This window comes from Amblyraja radiata, chromosome 19 (assembly GCF_010909765.2).
Source record: "Amblyraja radiata isolate CabotCenter1 chromosome 19, sAmbRad1.1.pri, whole genome shotgun sequence".
NCBI lineage: Eukaryota > Metazoa > Chordata > Chondrichthyes > Rajiformes > Rajidae > Amblyraja > Amblyraja radiata.
Window position 1 is genome coordinate 5,675,094 of NC_045974.1, and position 23,059 is coordinate 5,698,152.

At 43.5% G+C, this 23,059-nt stretch overlaps 1 protein-coding gene across 2 annotated transcripts in view; it reads left to right on the forward strand.

Moving 5' to 3' along the window:
- rad52 (RAD52 homolog, DNA repair protein) overlaps positions 1–23,059 on the forward strand; it is a 36,731-nt gene that overhangs the window by 8,452 nt on the left and 5,220 nt on the right. For both annotated transcript variants that reach the window (XM_033037538.1, XM_033037539.1), the window contains exons 2-9: positions 4,943–5,044; positions 10,722–10,815; positions 11,087–11,154; positions 11,304–11,422; positions 14,881–14,956; positions 19,399–19,595; positions 20,887–21,044; positions 22,585–22,677. In XM_033037538.1, the coding sequence (XP_032893429.1) occupies positions 4,943–5,044; positions 10,722–10,815; positions 11,087–11,154; positions 11,304–11,422; positions 14,881–14,956; positions 19,399–19,595; positions 20,887–21,044; positions 22,585–22,677 (907 nt within the window). The remainder of the gene's footprint in view (positions 1–4,942; positions 5,045–10,721; positions 10,816–11,086; positions 11,155–11,303; positions 11,423–14,880; positions 14,957–19,398; positions 19,596–20,886; positions 21,045–22,584; positions 22,678–23,059) is intronic.

Genomic DNA, 23,059 nt, shown 5'->3' on the forward strand with positions numbered 1-23,059 from the left:
TGTGGGATGACCTGGACCAAACAGGGGCACAATATTCGGCTGAAGAAAATGCAAAGGCTAGTGCTGAAATGCGCAGTGTGGGGGCTGCTGCCCCCCACTTTGAGCCAGCAAGCTTACTGAGGAGATTGTTTCTGGACTTCACCTTAGCTGCTGTTCTTTTGAGATGTTCCTTGAAGGATAGGGTCCTGTCAAGGGTCACTCCGAGGTAGGTTGGAGTGGGGGCATACTTCAGTTTGGTCCTGCTCAGATAGATGTTTGGTTCTCTTGTGGCTTCTGCATTATGGAGGTGGAACACACTGGAGACCGTTTTTTCTGGGCTTGGTTTTAGGCGCCAGGTTTTGCAGTACTCGTCCAGTTTAGCAAGGTCTTCATTGAGCACCTGTTCCAGTGTACCAAAATCTGGTGCTTGGAAGGCCAAACAGATGTCATCTGCATAGATGAATTTGTGGGATTTGGTGGTGGGTAGGTCATTTGTGTAAAGGTTGAACAAGGTTGGTGCTAAAACTGACCCTTGCGGGAGCCCATTCTTCTGCGTTCTCCATGCACTCTTGTTCTGTCCAAGGTGAACTCTGAACCTGCGGTTGGAGAGCAGAGATTTGATGGTTTCTGATGCCCAGGCAGGGAGTGCTTTGGTGAGTTTTAGGAGGAGGCCTTTGTGCCACACAGTGTCATAGGCTGCGGTGAGATCAAGGAACACTGCCCCGGTCTTCAGTTTGTTCTCAAAGCCGTTTTCAATGCAGGTGGTTAGGGCCAGAACTTGTTCTCCTGTGCTGCGGTCCTTGCGGAAACCTGCCTGATCCACACTGAGAATCTCTTCTACTCCTGGAGATATACGTTGTAGTATAAGGCGTTCTAAGATTTTGAGTGGGACGCAGAGTAGAGAGATTGGGCGGTAGCTTGCTAGTAGTTTTTCGTCTTTGCCAGGTTTTGGTATAGCAATGACTTTTGCTGTCCGCCATATCTTTGGGATGGAGTTAGTCTGTATGGCCCTAGTGTAGAGTTGGGTCAGCCAGGTTAGAGCTCGGGGGCCCAGGTGTTTCATGAACTCTGGAGAGATGTTATCATAATCTGCTGCCTTTCCACATTTCAGGCCCTGCAGGACTTTCTCCAGTTCAGCCACCTCGAAGGCCTCAGTGTTTCTTTCCTTTCCAGGTGTTCGTCGAAGTGTCCTTAGCTCTGTTGCGACAGCTCTTCTGGTGGACTTATCTTGGGATGCTTTTGCAATATTCAGTAGGTGGGGTGCAACCTGGTTGGGTGTGACAGAAGGTCGGCTTTGGGTAGGGGGTTTCTGTGCAGCTCCTAGGCGGTGGATGAGGCTCCAGCATTTTCTGCTAGAGTGGGTGAAGTTTAGCTCTGCTACTGTCTCCTCCCATTTCCTTTGCCGAGCTGAAGATAGTGATTCAATGAGATGTTCTGCTATCTCAGGGTCCCCTGATGTTTTGTAGGTTTGTAGGAGGGCAGCGCTTTCTCCATCCAGGCATGGGACGTAGAGGGGACGGTAGCCTCTTGGAATTGTTTTGTGGGCGGCTTTATAGATGGCACTGCAGAAACGGTTGTATGCTTCATCTACAGTGATGGTGTGGAGTGGGATGGTAATAACACTCTGGTCTAGAGTTTCACTGTATTTCTTCCAGTTGGCTTTGCGGAAATTCCAGCGCATCTTTCTTGGACTGTTTATGACTGGGAGGTGTAGGCCGATGTGTATGAGTGAGGGGCGGTGTTGACTGTGTGGGAAATCTTCCAGGATGAGGGTCTGTGCAGGGTAATGGGTTCCATTCAAAGAGCTGACCCAGCACAGGTCAGGAGAGTAGTCCTTGTTCCACCTGGCAGAGTGGAATGTTCCTCTTTGTTTTGGGTCGTGTATGAGAGCAAGGTCATATCCGGATGCCCAGTCTGAAAGTGCCTCCCCATCATGATCCGCTGCTGGGTAACCCCAGTCAGGGTGGTGGCTGTTAAAGTCTCCCACATAGATGGCAGGGTGGGTAGGACTTGCAGATCCCAGCTGGCACTTGGTGGCTTGTACACATTGACAATGTGGAAACCACCAATAGTTATGGTATCCGAGAAACTTGCCAATGAAAGGATAGGCATAACCTAGCCCCATGTGAGTGCCCATGGCTTCACCTTTGATTCGAAGAAAGTGAGAGGTATCAAAATAAAAATCTTAATTCCCCCAAACCCCCATCCTTCACATCTATCCAGCTGCCCCAACCCTCCTGCACATTTTTTTTCAACTCTGCCTGCCAGTGTCACCCATTTCCTTTCCCCACCTCCGGAAGTGGCGGCGCTGTTGAACGGCTGCGGCTCGCCTGCAGTCCGTCTGTCTTTACTTTTTGTTGTTGTTTTTTTGTCTTGTTTTAGTAAAATTTTTGGTTATTAGGTTGTGTTGTGTGTGGGGGGGGGGGGCGCTGAAACATGGTTTTCTGTCTCTCCCTTCGGGGGAATACAGCTCTTCTGTCGTATCCCCCCTTCTCTACCTCCGTCTGCGCTGAGGCCTAATGGCGGAGCTGGCGGCCTCCAACCTGCAACCGACCTCGAGGCTCCGGAGGCAGAGCCAGCCAGGACTCACCAACGCGAGGCTGGTCGACTTCGGAGCTGTGGCGGCGTTCGGGCGCTCCAGTGGCAGCGGCACGACTCGGGGCTGAGACGGCGCTCCGGTGAGGGCGGCCCGGCTTGGGGCCGAGACGGCGCTCCGGTGAGGGCGGCCCGGCTCGGGGCTGAGACGGCGCTCCGGTGAGGGCGGCCCGGCTCGGGGCTGAGACGGCGCTCCGGTGAGGGCGGCCCGGCTCGGGGCTGAGACGCGCTCCGGTGAGGGCGGCCCGGCTCGGGGCTGAGACGGTGCTCCGGTGAGGGCGGCCCGGCGCAGGGCTGTGACGGTGCTGATGCGGCGTTCCGGCGACGACGACATGAATCCAGGGTTCGGCCGCGGGCCAGTGGACGACATCGTCGGGAGCTCGCAGGTCACAGGCTGGTGCCTGTTTTCCGGAGCTCCCGCGGCAACAGCTGCGTCCGCTGGACTGGAGGGCGGCAGCTTCGACCACCCCGGGCCGCGGAGCTTGAACCGGCCCGTTCGCGGAGCTCGGTTGAGCCGCGGGACTGACTACCATCGCCCGGTGGGGTAACAACATATCGCCTCAGCGCAGAGGGAGAATGAGGAGGGAAGAGACAGTAACCTTAAGACTTTTGCCTCCATCACAGTGAGGAGGTGCCTGGTGAACTCACTGTGGTGGATGTTAATTTGTGTTTATTGTGTGTTTTGTTGTTTATTATTATATGTATGGCTGCAGGCAACGACATTTCGTTCAGACCGAAAGGTCTGAATGACAAATAAAGGATATAATCTAATCTAATCTGCTCTTCACTTATCCCTCCCTACTCTGGGTTCCCCATTTTCCTTTTACTGCCCCCTGTTCCCTAATACCCACCAGATTCCAGCATCTGCAGATTAGTGTGCCACAACCCAAATCTCTTCTTCACCTGAAGTGTAGTTATGGAGCAGAGAATAGTTTTATCTATTACAGTGACAACATTTATGTTCCCATTTTAATGGCAGATTTTGTGACTGCAGCGCCACCATTAGTCACAAAAATGAAATTACAACTTAATCGAGTTTAGGTGATTTCCTTTCTGGACATGTACAAAACTTTCATTGTAAAAAAACAAATTGCTGTAGTAGTCAGCGGATCAGGCAGCATCTGTGAAAGAAATAGACAGATGATGTTTTGGACCAGGACCCTCTTCAAAGGATTGCTTTCAAAGGACTGTTTCCCTGAATTATGAAGCTTTTATCCCCAGCCAGTGTGTTGATGCAATATTTCTAGACAACCCTGCAATAATTGTTCAGAAGTAATAATATGGCTTTCTAAAGGAAATAAAAATCTATTCAGATCAACATTTTATTTTACCCTCCATCCATGTCAAATCATCAGTATGCTTTAGGTATAAATTACTTTAAAGTCATTTTTTTAAATCCAACAAATCATACTTTTTCCATTTCCTCACTTGTAAACCCTGCAGGCTGATGCAGCATGTGTTTCTGTTGGCAATGATGCTGGTTAGTGAAACCTCCCACCAAGTCATCTGTTTTAGCCCATGGAAAGTTGCTTGGCAGCAGAAACATTCCAATTTATTCAAGGAAATGCAGTTTAATGAACTACTTAGATGTGATAAAAGGTATAATTTCAGTTTAAAATTTGATTAATCTGGAGAGACATTAATTATTTTGAATGCTGGTGCGAACAAACCCAATGCTTCTGATAGCAATATTCATTCCAGACAATGTTTTAATTTTTATTACAATAAAATGTTTTACTTCCATAGCTTCCTGTACCTTTCTCTCAGAATACACTTCTGATGGCTGTGAAGTTTGATTCCATGGTACACAATGGAATTAGTCTGAAGAAGGGTTTTGGCCCAAAACGTTGCCTATTTCCTTCGCTCCATAGATGCTGCTGCACCCGCTGAGTTTCTCCAGCATTTTTGTGTACCTTCGATTTTCCAGCATCTGCAGTTCCTTCTTAAACAAGTTTGATTCAATGGTCAGTGTTTTATCTCTCCAGTTGTTCAGTTAGGTGCTGGAGGTAGAAGGTGGATATTTGTAAATTATTTAATCGTGAAGCTCATCCTTTTTTCAAAGGTAACCAAGCAGCATTTACGTGATTCAAATTTTACTCTATAGAAACCAGTCTCTAACAAGCATCACAAGATCCGATGAATCAATCTAAAGACCAATTATTAAGGTAATTGAATTTGTGGTGAATTTCGGATTAAATATATGACCACAGTCCTCTAATTCATTTGTGCAGTACATAATACTGTCTTTTCTAAGGCATTAGATAATTTTTTTTAAAGTGAAATGAAGCTTGCTTCTTTCAAACAACCACAGCATGCATAAAGTATCTGAACTCTACCAAATTAATTCCATTTGTTTTCTTCATTATAGTTACAATATACAGCTGAAGAATATCAAGCAATCCAGAGTGCATTGCAGAGGCGATTAGGCCCAGAATTCATCAGTCAACGTCCAGCAGGTGGCGGGCAAAAGGTAAATTAAAATATTTTCTGAAATTAAATTGTTATGCATAGGAAGTTTAAAAATGATACAAATGAAGACGGATTTTTCTCATCGTTTTCCTCTGATTTCTTCGTCACCCCATCCCACCCTTCGTCACCCTTTGCTTCGTTTGCACTATAATTTCTGATATTACCCTCTTAAATTGTGAACAAGCAACCCTCCACGGAAAATCAGCTTCATATTTTCAAAGCTTCCTTGATCAGCATATTCTCAACTCAACTGCGAAGCATATTTGCTGGATCTGGTGTGGGAAAATGACTAAGAGTCAGTGGGATGACACTTGGGTACAAGTTTCAGGTTAGTGATGGCAAAGGCAAGAAATAATGGAAAATGGAAAAGGATTTCCTATATACTTCTCATTTCAATGAAGCAAGGCTAAAATAAAATGAGAGAATAATAGGAAAAGGATTGTATAATGTGCTTTAAAGATAGATTTTGGACACAAAGTCAGTCAAAGTCAAATTTATTCGTCACAGGCAGAAAGAAGAGAATATGACGAGGACAACAAAATAACATGCAAAGTAAATTTGTCAAGTTGAGAGGGGGAGGGAAGAGGATAATTATGGCAAAGGGAAAATATGAAAATAGAAAGGCACTTAACTTAAATATTTTACAGGTGCACAACCTTTTATCCGAAAGCCTTGGGACCAGACACTTTTCGTAAATCAGAATTTGTCGGTCTTCGGAATGGAAATTTTTTAGCGTAGATTTTAATGGCTGGCTCAGTGGTAGAGTGCTCGGCTCATATCCGCAAGGTCGCGAGTTTGCGCCTTGATCCTGGCAGTTACTCGATCGCGAGTTTGAGTCTTCAATGTCGTTTTTTCTTGCAGAATAAATGTTTGTATGAAATACAGTGTAGGAGAAGTGTACTGACTGTGTGGGCAGAACTTTGGAAGTGATTGCCCACCAGTCTAAAAAGCCGCTGTGTCTCCCTGTCCCTGGGATAGCAGGGGGCGATCAAACAGCACAATACCCCCCTCCCCCTCCAACTCCAGAGGAATCCGCTCCCCGATGGGCCGCTACCAAAGATCATAGAGGAGCTCCTCTATGATCTTTGGCCGCTACAGCGACAAGTGGCAGTTCGCCCACAGCCCGAGCTGCGCCCCCTCATCCGCCACCCCAAGAACAAGACGTACCTTGCACACCATCAGCTTCTGCCCCTACGTGTTCCTCTGTAGTTGGAGCGGGGCTGGGCTGGAGTTGCTGCTGGCTGTGGGTCTCTGGGATCTCCGTGCTTGCAGTGGGCCTGGGGGTCGGTGGGCGGCGGTGGGAGCTGTGGATCTACGGACCTACCTCCGTGGAGCTAGCCAGCTTCGGAGCGTGGAGAGTTGCGGGGGCGAGCTGCTGCGACCCGACTCCGGTGGATGGTGACACCGGGAGCTCGCGGGTCTCCGGTGGGAGACTGCTTTGCGGGGCACCGGCAGCGGCGACTTCTCCTGCCCGAATTACGGGGTTGAGAGCAAACATCATAGAGGTTGAGAGTGACCTGGAGGGGGGCCTTACAACGCCCGGCGCGGCTGTAAATTGCCGCGGACTTGCTAGCGCCCGCCGGGGGCTCCAACATCAAGACCGGGGCAGGGCCCTACATCTCCCGGCGTGGCTTTGAGTGGCCGCTCCCCGATGGGCCCCTACGACGCCCCGAGCTGCGCCCCGTCATCCGCAACCCAGGTTCCTCTGTAGTTGGAGTGGGGCTGGGCTGGGCTGCTGTTGGCTGTGGGTCTCTGGGATCTCCGTGCTTGCGGTGGGCCTGGTGGTCGGTGTCCAATTGGTCCTGGCACGGTCCTGCTGCAATCGTCGACGTGAAAACAGTGCAAAGCCCCCGCGCCGGTGCAATGGGCGGGGAGCTGGAGAGGGGAGGGAAGGGGTCACACACATGGCCGGGAAGCAGAGGGGTGTAGGTGGGGTGATACTGAAGCGAGCGACAATCTGCTGCCCGCTGAGTTAAAATGTTCCCACGCAAGACTCACGAAACACTGTATATCGTGAGTCTACCGTGGGAACTTTTTAACTCAGCAGGCAGGCAGCAGCATATTGTCAATTATTAACCCTCCCGCGCAATATACCCTCATCTTCTCTTTTATGAATGGGGATTTAGTTCCCCTTTCTTCGAGGACCGACCGGAGGTTCCGCTGTCACCTCTGCAGGCCGCCCTCGGTGAACGTTTTCAAGGACCTTTCTTCAAGGACCGAAAAAATGGCCGCTATTCGGAGGTTTTCGTTATTTGGATCTTCGGATAAAAGGTTGTGCACCTGTACTTACATTTGAATAATGAGCTAATAAGAGAGCACGGTACTTGGGACAACTAAAAAAAAATGCACATCTAAACGCAAATTTAATGGGTAATTTGTGCGGTACTTGGCATGGTAGAGCGGATCCCAGCAAAATCTTAGTCAATGAATAATGATATCGGTATGAGAATCGGTATTGAAAAGGTTGGCCGTACTTTTGCAGGTAAGTGTCTAGGGTTGGATAGTTTTTATTCCAAGTTGTTCAGGGAAATAGTGAGATGGCTTGCCATAATCATCTAATGTTCCCTAGATATGTGGTAGTGTAATGCCACTGTCCCACTTAGGAAACCTGAATGGAAACCTCTGGTGACCTTGCCCGGCACCCAAGGTTTCCATGAGGTTCCCGGAGGTTTTGGTCACTCTCCCTAATGGTCGAAAGTGGTTTCCGCGTGGTCGAGATTTCTTCTATGTTCCTTCAATTATTTCAACAAAATCAAAACAGGCCTCGACTAAAATAGGTTGCCGTATTAAAAATCGGTAATTTTTTAATCAAAGCTGGTTGCGATGTTAGTGGAAGGTGGTCACGGGAGGTCGAAGGTGGAAAAAAACTGGGTGATAAAAAGGTTAATATTAACATAAGCATGTGTTGTTAAATCACGGACCAGTTTAACGAATCCAGCTTTCAAATTAGTCGAAGGAGGTTGCTGTAGGTCGAAGGAGGTTTTCTTCATAGTCGAGGAAGGTTTTCAACATATGCGTGGGAGGTGGTAGGAAGTTGCAGGTCACCTCGATTTTTTTTTGGGTGGCGGGCAATGTCACCAGAGGTTTCCGTTCCGTGGGACAGGGGCATAAGACAATTAGAACTGGTAAATTGAAGATGGCACATAAGAATTTTTTTGTAACTATGCTTAGTAGCTTAATAGCTATTAACAGTTTAATATTAGTGATGGGTAAGGTTAGGCAATAATCAGGGGGAAATATAATATGCATTTGGAGATGTTTAGACTAATTATTGAGAACTAGTCTGGAATTATAAAGGGAAAATTGTGTTTAACAATGTAATTGAAGTTTTCGAAGAAGGAACAGATGGTTGATCAATAGAATGGAGTGCATATTGTTTGTGGATTTTTATGAATTTTAAAAATAGCACATTAAAGACCGTTTATTAAAATTAAACCTTTGTAGAAAAGGAGAGTTGGTCTCAACTTGGATGAATAACAAGTTTAAGGAAAGAGATTGGCAAGCAAGGATAAAATGGTTGTTTTTCAGAATGGGCATTGGTATCCAGTAATGTTTCCCATGGGTGAGTGCAAGGATCCCCACAAAGCAAGAATTTACCTTCTTAAATAGTCCAAAATGGTAAGCATTTACTCCAGATATGTTGTTGTTACAAATTCTCTATAGTTGTATCAAGACTTCCCTACTTCGATACCCTGTGATAGGTCAACATTACATTTGCCTTATTAATTAGACAAGTGTCTGTTAACTAAGTTTCATAAGGGAACATTGCAATCCGATTGTGGTCTCTATTTAAACAACATTCCTCTTTTTTCCTACCAAATGGATAATCTTGCCTCTCATATATTACACTCCATCTGCCCATCTTTTTCCCATGGATTCTCAAGGAACACAAAACCTTATGCACTCAAATATATATTTATATATTTTTTGCATTGATGATTGAAAATTTTGTCTACACTAGTTCAAACTGAATTCAAGTATTTAGTTGTGATCCACTTATAGGTGTAGTTATTTAATTTGGGACATTTACATTCTGGTACACAATATACTGGTGTTCAAGAATCTGGGTACAATCAGGTCGAATTGGTCCTTTAAAAAACTTGTATTTGTCGTCTTTTGCACTTGCCACTAGATGTCGCTTGGAACAATTGGCAGCTTTCACAGAAAAACTAGAATTATGGAGCAATGATTTTAACATTGTTGATGTTTTTCTTTTATTTGTTTGGCACTTTCACCCCACTTTTCACATTATTTATTTCAGCTATTTTTTCATATTTATGCTAGTTATTTTTAATTCTTTTTGTTTGTTCTTATGGCCTCTAATTTCTTGCCAAATCATTTTCATTGCACTATTTACTGTCAGGGTCTTGCTGTTCTGTTTGATTGCCAGTCTTGCTTTCTGTTTTGCTCCATTTGGCATATTTGCTTAAATTCTACGTGTCTGGGCCTGTTTTCTTTGCTCTTACAAAAATATTATAGGCCGAGTATATTCTTGTGCTTGAGAATCTAAATTCCTGGAATCCAAATACCTGTACTTAGAAATTGGATCATTCCTAAACAAGAATGTTAAACTTGCACTGCACTGTTAACCCATGTCAGTATTTGCTTGCAACGTCCATGATCTGAAACATCTCGCAGATGTGACCTGACCTGTTGAGAATTTCTGGCATTTTCAGTTTCTCTTCAATATGCCAGTGTAGTTTTCATTATCATCTCGAAGAGAGTGCATATTTGAAGGCACAAACAGAATCAGTACTTTGTAGAACCATGAGTGATGATTTCTAACATGCTTTTGGTGATTTTAATGGCAGTGTTTGACGGCACTGGGCCTGTACTCGCTGCAGTTTAGAATAATGAGGGGGAACCTCATTGAAACATACAGAATAGCGAGAGTCACGGACAGAGTGGATGTGGAGAAGATGTTTCCATTAGTGGGAGAATCTAGGACTAGAGGTTATAGCCTCAGAATTAAAGGACGTTCCTTTAGGAAGGAGATGAGAAATAATTTCTTTAGTCCGAGGGTGGTGAATCTGTGGAATTCTTTGCCACAGAAGGCTGTGGATGCCGTCAATAGACATTTTTAAGGCAGAGATAGATTCTTGAGATTATTACAGGTGTCAGGAGTTGTGGGGAGAAGGCAAGAGAATGGGGAGTGGAGGGAGAGATACTGTAGATCAGCCATGATTGAATGGCGGAGTAGACTTGATAGGCCGAATGGTCTAATTCTGCTCATATCACTTATGACCTTATTTTGTTTGCTTCTTTGTCCCCCACTTAATTTTCCTGTTGAAACATATTTTGCCTATTCATGCTTCAGAATTTGGTGTTTTTTGCATTTCTAGGCTCTACATTCCTGTCAAATCATTTTCATTTCACTGTTTACTGTCAGGTTAGTGTGATTAGTTGCAAAATACTTTTCACTTACATTGACATCAGCCCATAAATAATACTTTTCCATTAGTCAAGTGTTTATTCTATACTCACCGTATATTAACTAGACCTATGCAATTCTCACTGCTGTAGCTTTGCAGGCATAATAGATCAACCAATAAATCAGTTATTCTAAAGTTCTAAAAATATATATTTTATAAAGTCCCATTCATATGTGATCTTTCCCACTTTTGTGTAAATATTTTACGACAACAATAATTTGTTTCCTCTAATTGCTATATTATCAGGTCTGCTACATCGAGGGTCATAGGGTTGTCAACCTCGCTAATGAACTCTTTGGATATAATGGTTGGTCCCATTCCATCACACAACAAAATGTTGGTAAGTAAGACTAGTTTAGTTTAAATGGATATTTGGGAGTTGAAGCATTATTGATTTTGGGTTCATACCAGAATTGTGGAAATGGGTTGTTAAATTTCTAAACTATTTTCATATTTGTCAGGTCAGACATTTTGTTCCAACCTTACCAAGTAATACGGTATCCAGTAAACTTTTCAATCGTCGTAACATAACGATTAGGAACTACATGGTTGGGTGTAACCATAAATCTATACTTGTTTTTGAATTAATTTAGTTATTTGATTTATTTCAGATTTTGTGGATCTCATTAATGGCAAATTTTATGTGGGCGTCAGTGCGTTTATAAAGGTCCAACTCAAGGTATAAGTGGCTCTTGTTTAATGTTGGTCTGTCTATCTGGCAAAATGCAAGAAAATGAAAAATGTACTGATTTTGGTTTTAATTATATTGTGTGTAATAATGTAAATGTTGCATGCATTTTAATAGTATGACACTTTGGTGACAATCAGGATGGGTGTTTCCATGAAGATGTTGGTTATGGAGTGAGTGAAGGACTGAAATCCAAGGCAATGTCCCTGGAGAAGGCCAGGAAGGAGGCGGTTACTGATGGACTGAAGCGATCTTTGAGGTAATGAACAATTATTTGATCTAAAACTGTTGAATCATGTTTAGGCTGTGGGCCTAGGTGCTTTTTCGTTTAAGTTTGTGACCCGAATCACGTAACTACCTGAAATTTTAACATATTGTGTAAAAATATAGAGATCATACCTGAAACTCGTCAAGAACAAAACCTGCATATATTTTAAAAATATGAGACAAACCTCCAATTTTCCAAGTAGTAATTGTCCAATCAATGCACGTTTGACATTGCGTCGGACGCCAATTGACCTTTCATGCGCTTTGATTCATGGTAACGAGGCAGCGAGCACTCTGGCTGCCTCCTAATTACATCAAAACAATAGCAAGGTTTCAAAGGAATAAAGGTAATGCTAACCTTGCTGATAATTTTGTTTTACAATTGATTTATCTTTGTAATGTTATGATGTGAACTGTTAAATAAAAATGATAAATAAAAATGTAGAGGTAGGATTAGGGTCAGTCAGCAGGTCGGTCAGTCAGTCGGTCGGGCTGTCGGGCCGCCGGTGGATGCTGCAAAGGATCGGTCGGGCTGTCCGGGGTCTGTCGGTAGGCCGGTGGATGCTGTGAAGGATCGGTCGGGCTGTCGGTAGGCCAGTGTTGCAGCGAGCAAGCGGGCGGACTGACGGAGCCGGCGCTATCGGGATGCTGAAAGCGGCCCGGGCGGCGTGCTCCCTACCATGCTGGCCGAGGTGGACGCGCTGAGGGGCCACATGTACGGAGCCCGCAGCCGACCCAAAGCAGCTCCAGCCGTGGGCAGCTCTGGAAGGGGGGGGGATAGTGAGGGTTAGGCATTTTTATCTCATGGAAGATGCCTTAGCCTTCCCCCAGCCTGGCACTGCTCCAGTCCCACTACTGCCGTGACCTCCACTCTGCCCACTGGCAGTCAGTGGGGTTCAGTAAACAGGGAACCCACAGGAACTGCTTTCATCCATTAATTAGGCTGGTTCAGGAGCCGGACCATCCTTGGACCATGACCCCACAGACGAGCACCAGGCCACTATCTCTAGCACCATCGCTGACTTCATCAACTCCGGCTCCCAAGCCTCCAACCTCATCTTTCCCCCAGCCCCGCACGGTCCGATTTTACCTTCTCTCCAAAATCCGCAAACCAGACTGTCCTGGCAGACCCTTCGTTTCTGCCTGTTCTTGTCCAGCCGAACTTATTTCCACATGCCTCGACTCCATCCTACCCCCCCTGATTAAATCCCTCCCTACCTATGTTTAAGACGCCTCACACGCTCTCCGTCGTCTCCAGGAATTCCGTTCTCTAGGCCCCCATTCCCTCATCTTCACCATGGACGTTCAGTCACTCTACACCTCCATCCCCCAACAGGAGGGTCTCAAAGCCCTCCGTTTCTTCCTCGACCAGAGAACTAACCAATCCCCGTCTACTGGTACTCTCCTCCGCCTAGCGGAGCTGGCCCTTACCCCTAATAACTTTTCGTTTGACTCCTCCCATTTCCTCCAAATACAAGGCGTAGCTATGGGCACGCGCATGAGCCCTAGCTATGCCTGCCTCTTTGTAGGGTACGTCGAACAATCCTTGTTCAAGACGTACCAGGGCCCTATCCCCGAACTCTAGCTCCGCTACATCGACGACTGCATTGGTGCTACCTCCTGCACCCACACACAACTCACTGACTTCATCCATTTCACCACTATCTTCCATCTGGCACTCAAATACACCTGGACCATTTCCCTACCATTTCTGGACCTCACTATCTCCATCGCAGGTGATAAAGACTTCTGACCGACACCCACTGACTCCCATGGCGATCTGGACTACACTTCTTCCCACCCTGCTTCCTGTAAGGACTTCATCCCCTACTCCCAATTCCTCCGTCTACGCCGCATCTGCTCCCAGGGCATCGGAGATGTCCTCATTCTTCAGGGAACGGGGGTTAGATGAGGCTCTCACCAGGGTTTCTTCGATACCCCGTGACACTGCTCTCTCTCTCCCCATCCCCCCACTCGTAACAATGGCAGAGTCCCCCTAGTTCTCACCTTCCACCCTACCAGCCGTCACGTACAACAAATAATCCTCCATCATTTTCGCCACCGCCAACGTGACCCCACCACTTGCCACATCTTCCCATCTACTTCCTTGTCCGCTTTCCGCAGAGACCGCTCCCTCCGTAACTCCCTGGTCCATTCGTCCCTTCCCACCCGAACCACCCCCTCTCCAGGCACTTTCCCTTGCAACCGCAAGAAATGCTACACTTGTCGCTTTACCCCCCCCCCCCCACTTGACTCCATTCAAGGACCCAAGCAGTCTTTCCAGGTGCGGCATAGGTTTACCCGCACCTCCTCCAACCTCATCTATTGCATCTGCTGCTCTAGATGTCAGCTGATCTACATCGGTGAGACCAAGCGTAGGCTTGGCGATCGCTTCGCCAAACACCTCCGCTCGGTTCGCAATAACCAACCTGATCTCCCGGTGGCTCAGCACTTCAACTCCCCTTCCCATTCCGTATTCGACCTTTCTGGATGAGCAGCACCTCATATTTCACTTGGGCAATTTGTACCCCAGCGGTATGAACATTGACTTCTCTAATTTCAGGTAGTCCTTACTGTCTCCTCCCCTTCTCAGCTCTCCCTCTAGCCCTCTGGCCCCCCACCCTCACATCAGTCTGAAGAGGGGTTTTGGCCCGAAACGTTGCCTATTTCCTTCGCTCCATAGATGCTGCCTCACCCGCTGAGTTTCTCCAGCATTTTTGTCTACCTTCAGTCTCAAATATATGGTTTAAATAGACAGCAGTACGGAATTAGGCTCCCCATGGAGTAATATGAGCATTGAACAATAGATGGCGTTTACTTTTTCGATCTAATTTTCTAATTAGCTTAATTAATTAATGTGCAACTTTTGCCACTGACGAGTTATGACTTCCTTCTCAATTATATTTTATCTAAATCTGTGCAAAATTTCAAGTAGTTCCCAGACATGGGTCACAAAAGTTAAATTCTAGACACATTTTCGATGCTCGGCCCCCAGCCTAGTTAATTAAATTATATATATATCCTTAGGGAAATGTTTTAATTGTCTGCATGTTAACTAAAATATTTAATAAATAATAAACTGTTGTAACTTTGGAGATAATAGCTTGGTTAAAATTTAATGATTGATGTATTGAAGAGGGGAAAGTGAGAGACAAGGATAGATGTTCAGCAGCTAACATTTAACACGCCATTAAAATATAATTTTGGAAAATAATTGCTCTACTTGGAGCTCATTGTTCCATTTGTTACCTTATCTGGGTTACTTTATTATTCACCTCTACTGTTGACAGTCTGAACAATTGACCACAGAATAATGAATGAAATAATGGTCAGTTAGAAAATATGTACAGTTAATATGCACATCGAAAGAAAATTGGCGATGCTTTTTTACCTTTCTGTTAGTAGCAGTGTAACTTAGAATCCTCACATTAATTAAGTTTTTCATTTCAGATCTTTTGGCAATGCCTTGGGTAATTGTATTCTGGATAAGGAGTACCTGCGAATGGTTAATAAACTACCAAAGCAGGTGAGGATTTATTTGCAGCACCCTTTTAAAATAATTGTTGTGTGAAAATACAGAACTGTGATTGGGAGACACAAAAAAACTGCAGAAGCCAGAATCGAGTAAAACGCAAAATGTTCCAGGAAGCGGAGCAGCAGGTATTCTACTACTGGATTCCAAAGTCAAATGGTAGTCAGAGATTTGCCAGCAAAACTTGACAGCAAGGTTTGGCCTTCGGTATCATCCAGGAATCATTAATCATTCGGTATTAATTATTTGGTATCATCCAGGAATTATTTAGGCTGAGGAATGTTTAATTGCATATAGAACCATTAGCATTTGCCGGCAAGTGCCAGCCAATATTCTTTGCTGCTTTAAATGGTGATTCATGAAACCATAACTGGTTCAGCCTCCATATTTCAGTTTCATTGTAAACTATCAGAGTTTCATTCCCCCAAGCAGAATGAAGACATTTTAGGCTGAAATCAAAGAAAATATAGACATTTAAGATTAAATTATGAGCTGGTTTTCTTCTCCTGCATCATGGACAGCTTGATTTTCCTGATGAATCAAGTAATCACATCAAAGGGACTATCTTTTCCATTTAATATTGTACCTTGAACTAATTAAATAGTTGAGGTACATATGTAATCATTCTTGTTTGCTATCCCATGTATTTAGCAGGTTATCGGTCCTTTTATTAAAAAAGCTGCTGTTACAAGTCGTCTTTTGGTTGAATTTTGAGTGATATTATTTCATTCTTTCTCTTCATTCATTTTTTTAAACTTAAGAATCAGTTTTTGTAACAGCAGCCTGTTTATAATGATATTTACTTTCCTCTTCTGAAACATGTAATTTTGAGGCTCTATAAGGTGCTGATAAGGCCACATTTGGAATATTGTGAGCAATTTTGGGCACCATATCTGAGGAAGGATGTGCTGGCACTGGAGAGGGTCCAGAGGAAGTTTACAAGAATGATCCCAGGAATGAGCAGGTTAACCTATGATGAGCGTTTGTCAGCACTGGGCCTGTACTCACTGGAGTTTAGAAGAATGAACCTCATTGAAACATACAGAATAGTGAAAGGCTTGGATAGAGTGGATGTGAAGAGGATGTTTCCATTAGTGGGAGAGTCTAGGACTAGAGGTCATAGCCTCAGAATTAATGGCCGTTCTTTTAGTAAGGAGATGAGGAGAAATGTATTTTAGCCAGAGGGTGGTGAATCTGTAGAATTCTTTGTCACAGAAGGCTGTGGAGGCCAAGTCAGTGGATATTTTTAAGGCAGAAATAGATAGATTCTTGATTAGAATGGGTGTCAGAGGCTACGGGGAGAAGCCAGGAGAATGGGGTTAGGAGGGAGAGATAGATGAGCCATGATTGAATGGTGGAGTAGACTTGATTGGCTGAATTCTACTCCTATTCCTTGTGACCTTATACCAGATTGTTTCAAAGAAGGGGCTCGACCTAAAACACCACCCATTCCTTCTTTCCAGAGATGCTGCCTGTCTCGCTGAGTTACTCCAGCATTTTGTGTCTATCATGCTTTATTTGACATTCCTCTTAGCTGTGAAATATTGGTTCCTATCCAAGACTGGGATTAAATCAAATCAAATCAAATCAACCTTTATTGTCATCTTGCAAGCAACAGTTGTACAGTGCAAAATGAAAAGACGTTTCCCAGGGAATAGCGGAGCATCGCACATGAAATTTAAAACGTTTCACACATAATAACACTAAAAACAATCCAGTCCCTGATGGAACAGTATAAATAAATAGTTAAAAGCAGGTAAAACACAACGTTAAAATACAATAAACCAATCATAAAAATGTCCGGGGCAGCTGATTTGAGTGGCCAGTGCCAGTTATTAAAGTGGCCAGTGCCAGTTATTAAAGTGTCCGTGCCAGCCGCAGAATCAAGTGACTGAGTACAGAGTGACTGTTTAGCAGCCTCACAGCCTGTGGTAGGAAGCTGTTTAGCAGTCTTGTAGTCCGGGCTTTGATGCTTCGATATCTCTTGCCTGATGGCAGGAGATCCAGGTGTATGTGGAGGGGGTGCAGTTTGTCCTTAGCAATTCTCTGAGCTTTTTTCAGACAGCGGCTCTGGAACAGTTCTTGTACCGAGGGTAGGGAGACGCCAATGATCCTCTCTGCTCCCCTCACTACCCTCTGCAGAGCCTTCCTGTCCGAGCAGTTGCAGGTGGAGTACCACGTATTTATGCAGTACGTGAGTACAGACTCCATCGTACCCCTGTAGAAAGTCCTGAGGATGTTGGTGGGGAGTGAGGCCTGTTTTAGTTTCCTCAGGAAGTGCAGTCGCTGATGGGCCCGTTTGACGGTACCAGTGGTGTTCCTGGACCAGGTGAGGCTGTCTGTAATTTGCTCACCAAGGAACTTTATGCTCTCCACTCTCTCCACTGCAGTGCCACTGATGTTGAGGGGTGTATGCTTTGGCTGCGCCCTCCTGGTCGACAACCATCTCCTTCGTTTTGTCGACATTTAATTCTAGATTGTTATTGCCGCACCAGTCCACTAGTTGTTCCACTTCCTCCCTGCACATTGACTCGTCATCTCCGCTGATGAGTCCCACCACTGTTGTGTCATCCGCGAATTTTATGATCTTATTGTCCCTGAATCTGGCAGCACAGTCATGTGTGAGCAATGTGAACAACAGCGGGCTGAGCACACAGCCTTGAGGGGAGCTGGTGCTCAGCGTGATCGAGCCTGAAGTGTTCTTGCCAACACGGACTGACTGCGGTCTCTCTGTCAGAAAGTCCAAGATCCAGTGACACAGGGTGGTGTTGAGGCCCAGCAGGGTTAGTTTCTCCACAAGTCTCTGTGGGATGATGGTGTTAAACGCTGAGCTGAAGTCAATGTACAGGATTCTGGCGTATGTGTTATTGTTATCCAGATGCGTGAGTACTGTGTGCAGCGTGGTAGAGATGGCATCCTCTGTAGAACGGTTGGGGCGATAGGCAAACTGGAGGGGGTCTAACGATGAGGGGAGGCTGGCAGTAATGTGGGATTTCACCAGGCGTTCAAAACACTTCATTATTATTGGGGTCAGGGTGACAGATTACTGCCTAGATTTTCTTCAGATCTAAATTTATTTCATTTTCAGGATCTGGATATCATCAACTATGGTCGACATTGTGCATCCCTAAATGTCTTTGAGAAAATGGTAGTGCACTAACTTAAACTACTGCAGACAGTCTGGCAAAGGTGCTCCCAACAGAACTGCTGAGTAGGATGGACTGGCAATGTAATTCCAAGTCAGAATGGTACATGCACTTGGAGAGGACCCTGTAGATAAGTGTGTGACCCTATCCAAGCCTCAAACACTTGGAGAGCTGCCAAATGAACTGAATTTTGTGTTGGGTTTGAAGTATGGTCTTTAAATGCTATTTTCTTCAATCTCCCAAAGGGGGCGCTGATGCACTAAAGGTGAAATGATAAATTCTGAAAATGCTGGAAGTACCAGCAGGTCAGTCCTTATCTGTGGTAAGAGAAACAGGGTTTCTCTCCTCTTCCATCCTCGCTGTAACTAACAAACTACTTTTGTCTCCTTATAGTTTTTCTTTCTTTTTCACTTAATGGTAAAATCCCTCAGTTGCAAGATGGGTCCCGAAGTATGAAGTTTGAGTCTTTCTGTGGATGGCAGTGTTGTACAGTTGGGGACATGTTGATAAACGTTTGTTTTGTGGCACTAAGTATAAGACGCAAGTTCTCATGCTTCATTGGACAGGTTGACTATGACTTGGAGCCTTGCTTCTCGATGCATGGATGCAAGTGTTATCTACATGCTACAGCTCAATGATGGTGGAAGGGATGACCTTGTTTCTGGAGTTGAGGCAATATTGTTTAAATCCTGTAGATTGGTGAAGGTGAGGCACTACATTGAGGTGAACACAGGGTGATGATGCAGCCTTCCTTAACACCAGATGTGTATAGAGCCATTTGTTCATGGTGATGTAGATACCTGAAAAACAACTGCCCTCAATCTCAGCAAATCTTCATGTGACTTCACAGTAAATATGTGCAATGTATTATTAGCTGTTGATCTAACTAAAAGTATACCTGGTCCATTCCACAAATCTGTACATGTGGACATTGACAAAAGGGTCATTGCAATGAAATCAAAGCAGTCATTCTTGATCCACTGCTACTCTACCTGCATTCAGCTATCTGAGCACAAACCACCACATAGGATTTTCTTGGCCCAATGCTCCACAACATGGGTTTAGCTGTTATGAGGGAGTATGAACAATTTACGGCCATCTGTTTCTGCATTAGATTTTCAGCATCTGCCATTTTATTGATCTATTTGTCTTATGTTGTCTTTCAACCGATATACAATGGTGATAAATATCTTGGCATCTCAAGAAACTATTACCATTCAGTAGTCAACAGATCGGATTCATTTACCTTGCATGCGTTTCATACAAGCATTGTCATTTTATATTTTTAAGCAAACAGATTTTCAGTTGGCTGATGCTAAAAGAAAGGATGATGAACCCATGATTCGGAAAGCCAGGTATAGCAGCTTATTACAGGTTCAGCTCCAACCTCTGCGTCCTCCTGATTCATGTCCTCCGAACGAAGACAATGAAGGAGAAATTACAGACAGGAAAGATGAAGTGGCAAGAGGAAATTGCAGCCTTTCCCGGTTGGTATTTGTGGAAATTTCAAGCACTCGAGTCTCAAGTTGGCATTAAGGCTCTATTAACTATCTGAATTAAAGTACATTACTGTGTTGAAAATTTGCATGCTGATGTCATTTTTGAGTTGCCCCCAGTAGTGGCTCAGTTATGATTGAGAGATCAATGTCTCTGGAGACATGGCAATTTACTCAGTGTGTCACTTTTGTGTCACTATTTAGTTTATTTGTTTGACATTTAGAATACTCTGAGCTGTTTGTTCATTCTAAGTTGTATAGCCTTCCAGATATTAACAATCCATATATTCCACAGGCAATATATTATTATATATTTTATATTGTATATTATTACTTAATTATATATTTATTATATTATATATTATTACTTAATTATATATTTCCTGTTTGCTCACATTAAACAATAACTATTTACCAATACATTTATTATAATAAACCAGTTCCATAATCTCTTAGGACTTCCTTCCTGCTGGAAACAACAAGCTTTTTTGTGGCAGTCCTGCTGAATTTTGATTTTTTTTGGTGCTATATCATTTACTGATGGAACCAGTCATAAATTATCAATCCAATATTATAAGCCCAGATCTTTCCTTGGTTGTTGAGAAGCAAGGGAGTAAATATAATGGATTTGTCTTGTCAATCTTTAGTCTATAGAGAGTCAAGACTGTTTTATTGTCATATGTCCCGGATAGAACAATCAAAGTCTTACTTGCATTGAAACTACAGGATTGACATTAAATATCATTGATTTAAAAAGTGAAAATAAGTTATTGGCCAGGTAATTTATAGATCAGTTAGTGGTGGCAGAAATATTATTGACGTAAATCTGAGGGGTAAGAGAGATCAATACAGATTAATAATAGCATTATTGTCATCACAAATCAGGAGCTAGGAAGTGGAAATAATCTGAACAACTCTAGCTGACATGCATAAATGAGTCAAAAGAGCTCATTCACAACCTTAATGTTTATTTAATTCTGTTTGTAGTCCTTGGCTACATTTCAATTTGGTTATCAGAAGAAGTAATAATTACAGATTCTTGCATGTCAGATCCTTGTAGTTTCCTTGCTAAGTGAATAATACCTGGAGTTTTTCTGATATCTGCATGTGGTAATATACTAAACTGGTATTAAGATAATGGTAACGCTATCATAAACAGAGTTGCTGGTCTTGTTTCACAAGGCAGGTCAGTTAGATGGATGGGTTGTGGCTGTGAATTGGTGGTAAAAAGGAGCAGTGCATGAAGAAATTAATTGCATTGCATGGCTCTCTGTTTACATAGCAACACAGATTGCAGCACTGATCTGGATCCCACACACCAACGGAAACTTCGACAGAAGCAACTCCAACAACAGTTCAAAGAACAGATGACAAAGAAACTACAACCACAGCCACACGAAACTGGTAGTTGTAGTGAAGCACAAGCAACCAATTACCCAGGTACAGGAGATTGCCCATGTAAAAAGAGAACTGTCAGAATTGTCAAAGCTGCTATTATTTGTTTCCATAAAAGCCATCAAAACCTCCATGTTAATACATATTGTAACTACCTAAAATTTAATTTATAGGTTTTACATTTTCAATTATTCTAATTTTAAATAAAATTGATCTTTTAAAATGGATGCAAAAATTATTAAGTAGCCTAATTAATCATAATCTGCTTTTAATGTGAAGTTGTTGTTCACACAATGCAACAATTTAGATCACAATGAAGTACAATGGATGCAAAGTTTTATTTGGTGCAGTTCACTGGGAAATAGTTAAAATATGAAGGAGCCAGGATGTGTCAAGGGGGTGGTTCTGTAAATCTGTTGAAGGTAGAGATGGGTGTTAAACTAAAAATGCTGAAGTGAAGAAATTACTCTGAAAATCTGATACTGAGAGAAGGGAATAGGTAACCTAAATTTCATATCACTAATGGGCTGGTGCCAGAACATTTGAATATAAAAGCTGCTGAATAGCTTCAAAAAGGATACATGGTTTATTAATGTCCTAAAGGGAAGGAAACCATATTTTTGCCTGATGTGGACTCTTCTTCGATCTGGGACTTATGCAATCAGGCCCAACAATATATTTCAGTAAATGTCAGTAAAGGAGATCCACATTAGGCAGGGAATGGTGTTAGGTAGACTGATGGGACTGAAGACTGATAAATCCCCAGGGCCTGATGGTCTGCATCCCAGGGTACTTAAGGAAGTGGCTCTAGAAATTGTGGACGCATTGGTGATCATTTTCCGATGTTCTATAGATTCAGGATCAGTTCCTGTGGATTGGAGGATAGCTAATGTTGTCCCACGTTTTAAGAAAGGCGGGAGAGAGAAAATAAGGGATAAGCCGTTTAGAACGGAGATGAGGAAACACTTTTTTTACACAGTTGTGAGTCTGTGGAATTCTCTGCCTCATAGGTGGAGGCTTGTACTCTGGAAACTTTCAAGAGAGAGCTAGATAGAGCTCTTGAAGATAGCGGAGTCAGGGGAAATGGGGGAAGGCAGGAACGGGGTACTGATTGCGGATGATCAGCCATGATCACGTTGAATGGCGGTGCTCTCTTGAAGGGCCATATGGCCTGCTCCTGCATCTATTGTCTATTGTTATTCATGACTTTTTCACAAAATGTTCCAAAGATTAAAATTCTTCTTCATCATAATGCAAAGAATATGTTTTGATGTTGTTATTGCTACCCAATTAAAGTTTTTTTTAAATAGGGAAATCATGACAAAATCCAGCTTCCAATCTTTAACACCGTTTGTTCTTCAGCCTAGCTCATGTGCTAAAGTAATTAACCTTAACCGTGATCCATAAAGGAAATGTTTTTGCTGTTATTGTTGTTTTACCTATCTCCAATGCTTTTGTGTAGAATTTATCACACCTGTAAACTACTTTCCCAGAGACTGATTATTTCATAGTGCATCTTTGCAAATGACTGTTATTTATTTACTTGTGTGTGTTGATTGGAATCATTTTTCCTTTCTGCTTGTAGTGACAACCGCACAGTCAAAATTGGCACCAAAGGTTAATCACAGCACACCTGTCAACCATGAAGCTGATTTTTTTCAGGATAAGCTCTTGGCTGGTAGGTTTTCCATCCTTTCTCAATAAAAATTAAAGGGAAAGTTATCATTTCAGACATTTTGAAAAGTTTGTGGTTTTTATTATGCATCGTGAGTTATTGGCAGCTGACTGAAGACTTTCTATGCAGAACATTGATCATGCTCATGTTAAATCCAAAAGCAGTCAGAACCAGAAGGCTGATAGGGGGAAGTTAATTGAGTGGATAAGTTGTGATGGCAGTGATATTTTTATTACCATATATTTTGACATCGCCGGTGAAGCCATGGATTTTCTGCTGACCTGAAAAAATACTACCAAAATGGTGATCTGCAGCACTAACTAGCAGGTATTTGTTCAGCAATAGTATTTCATTGAATTGACTGATCACTATTATTATCTCTGTG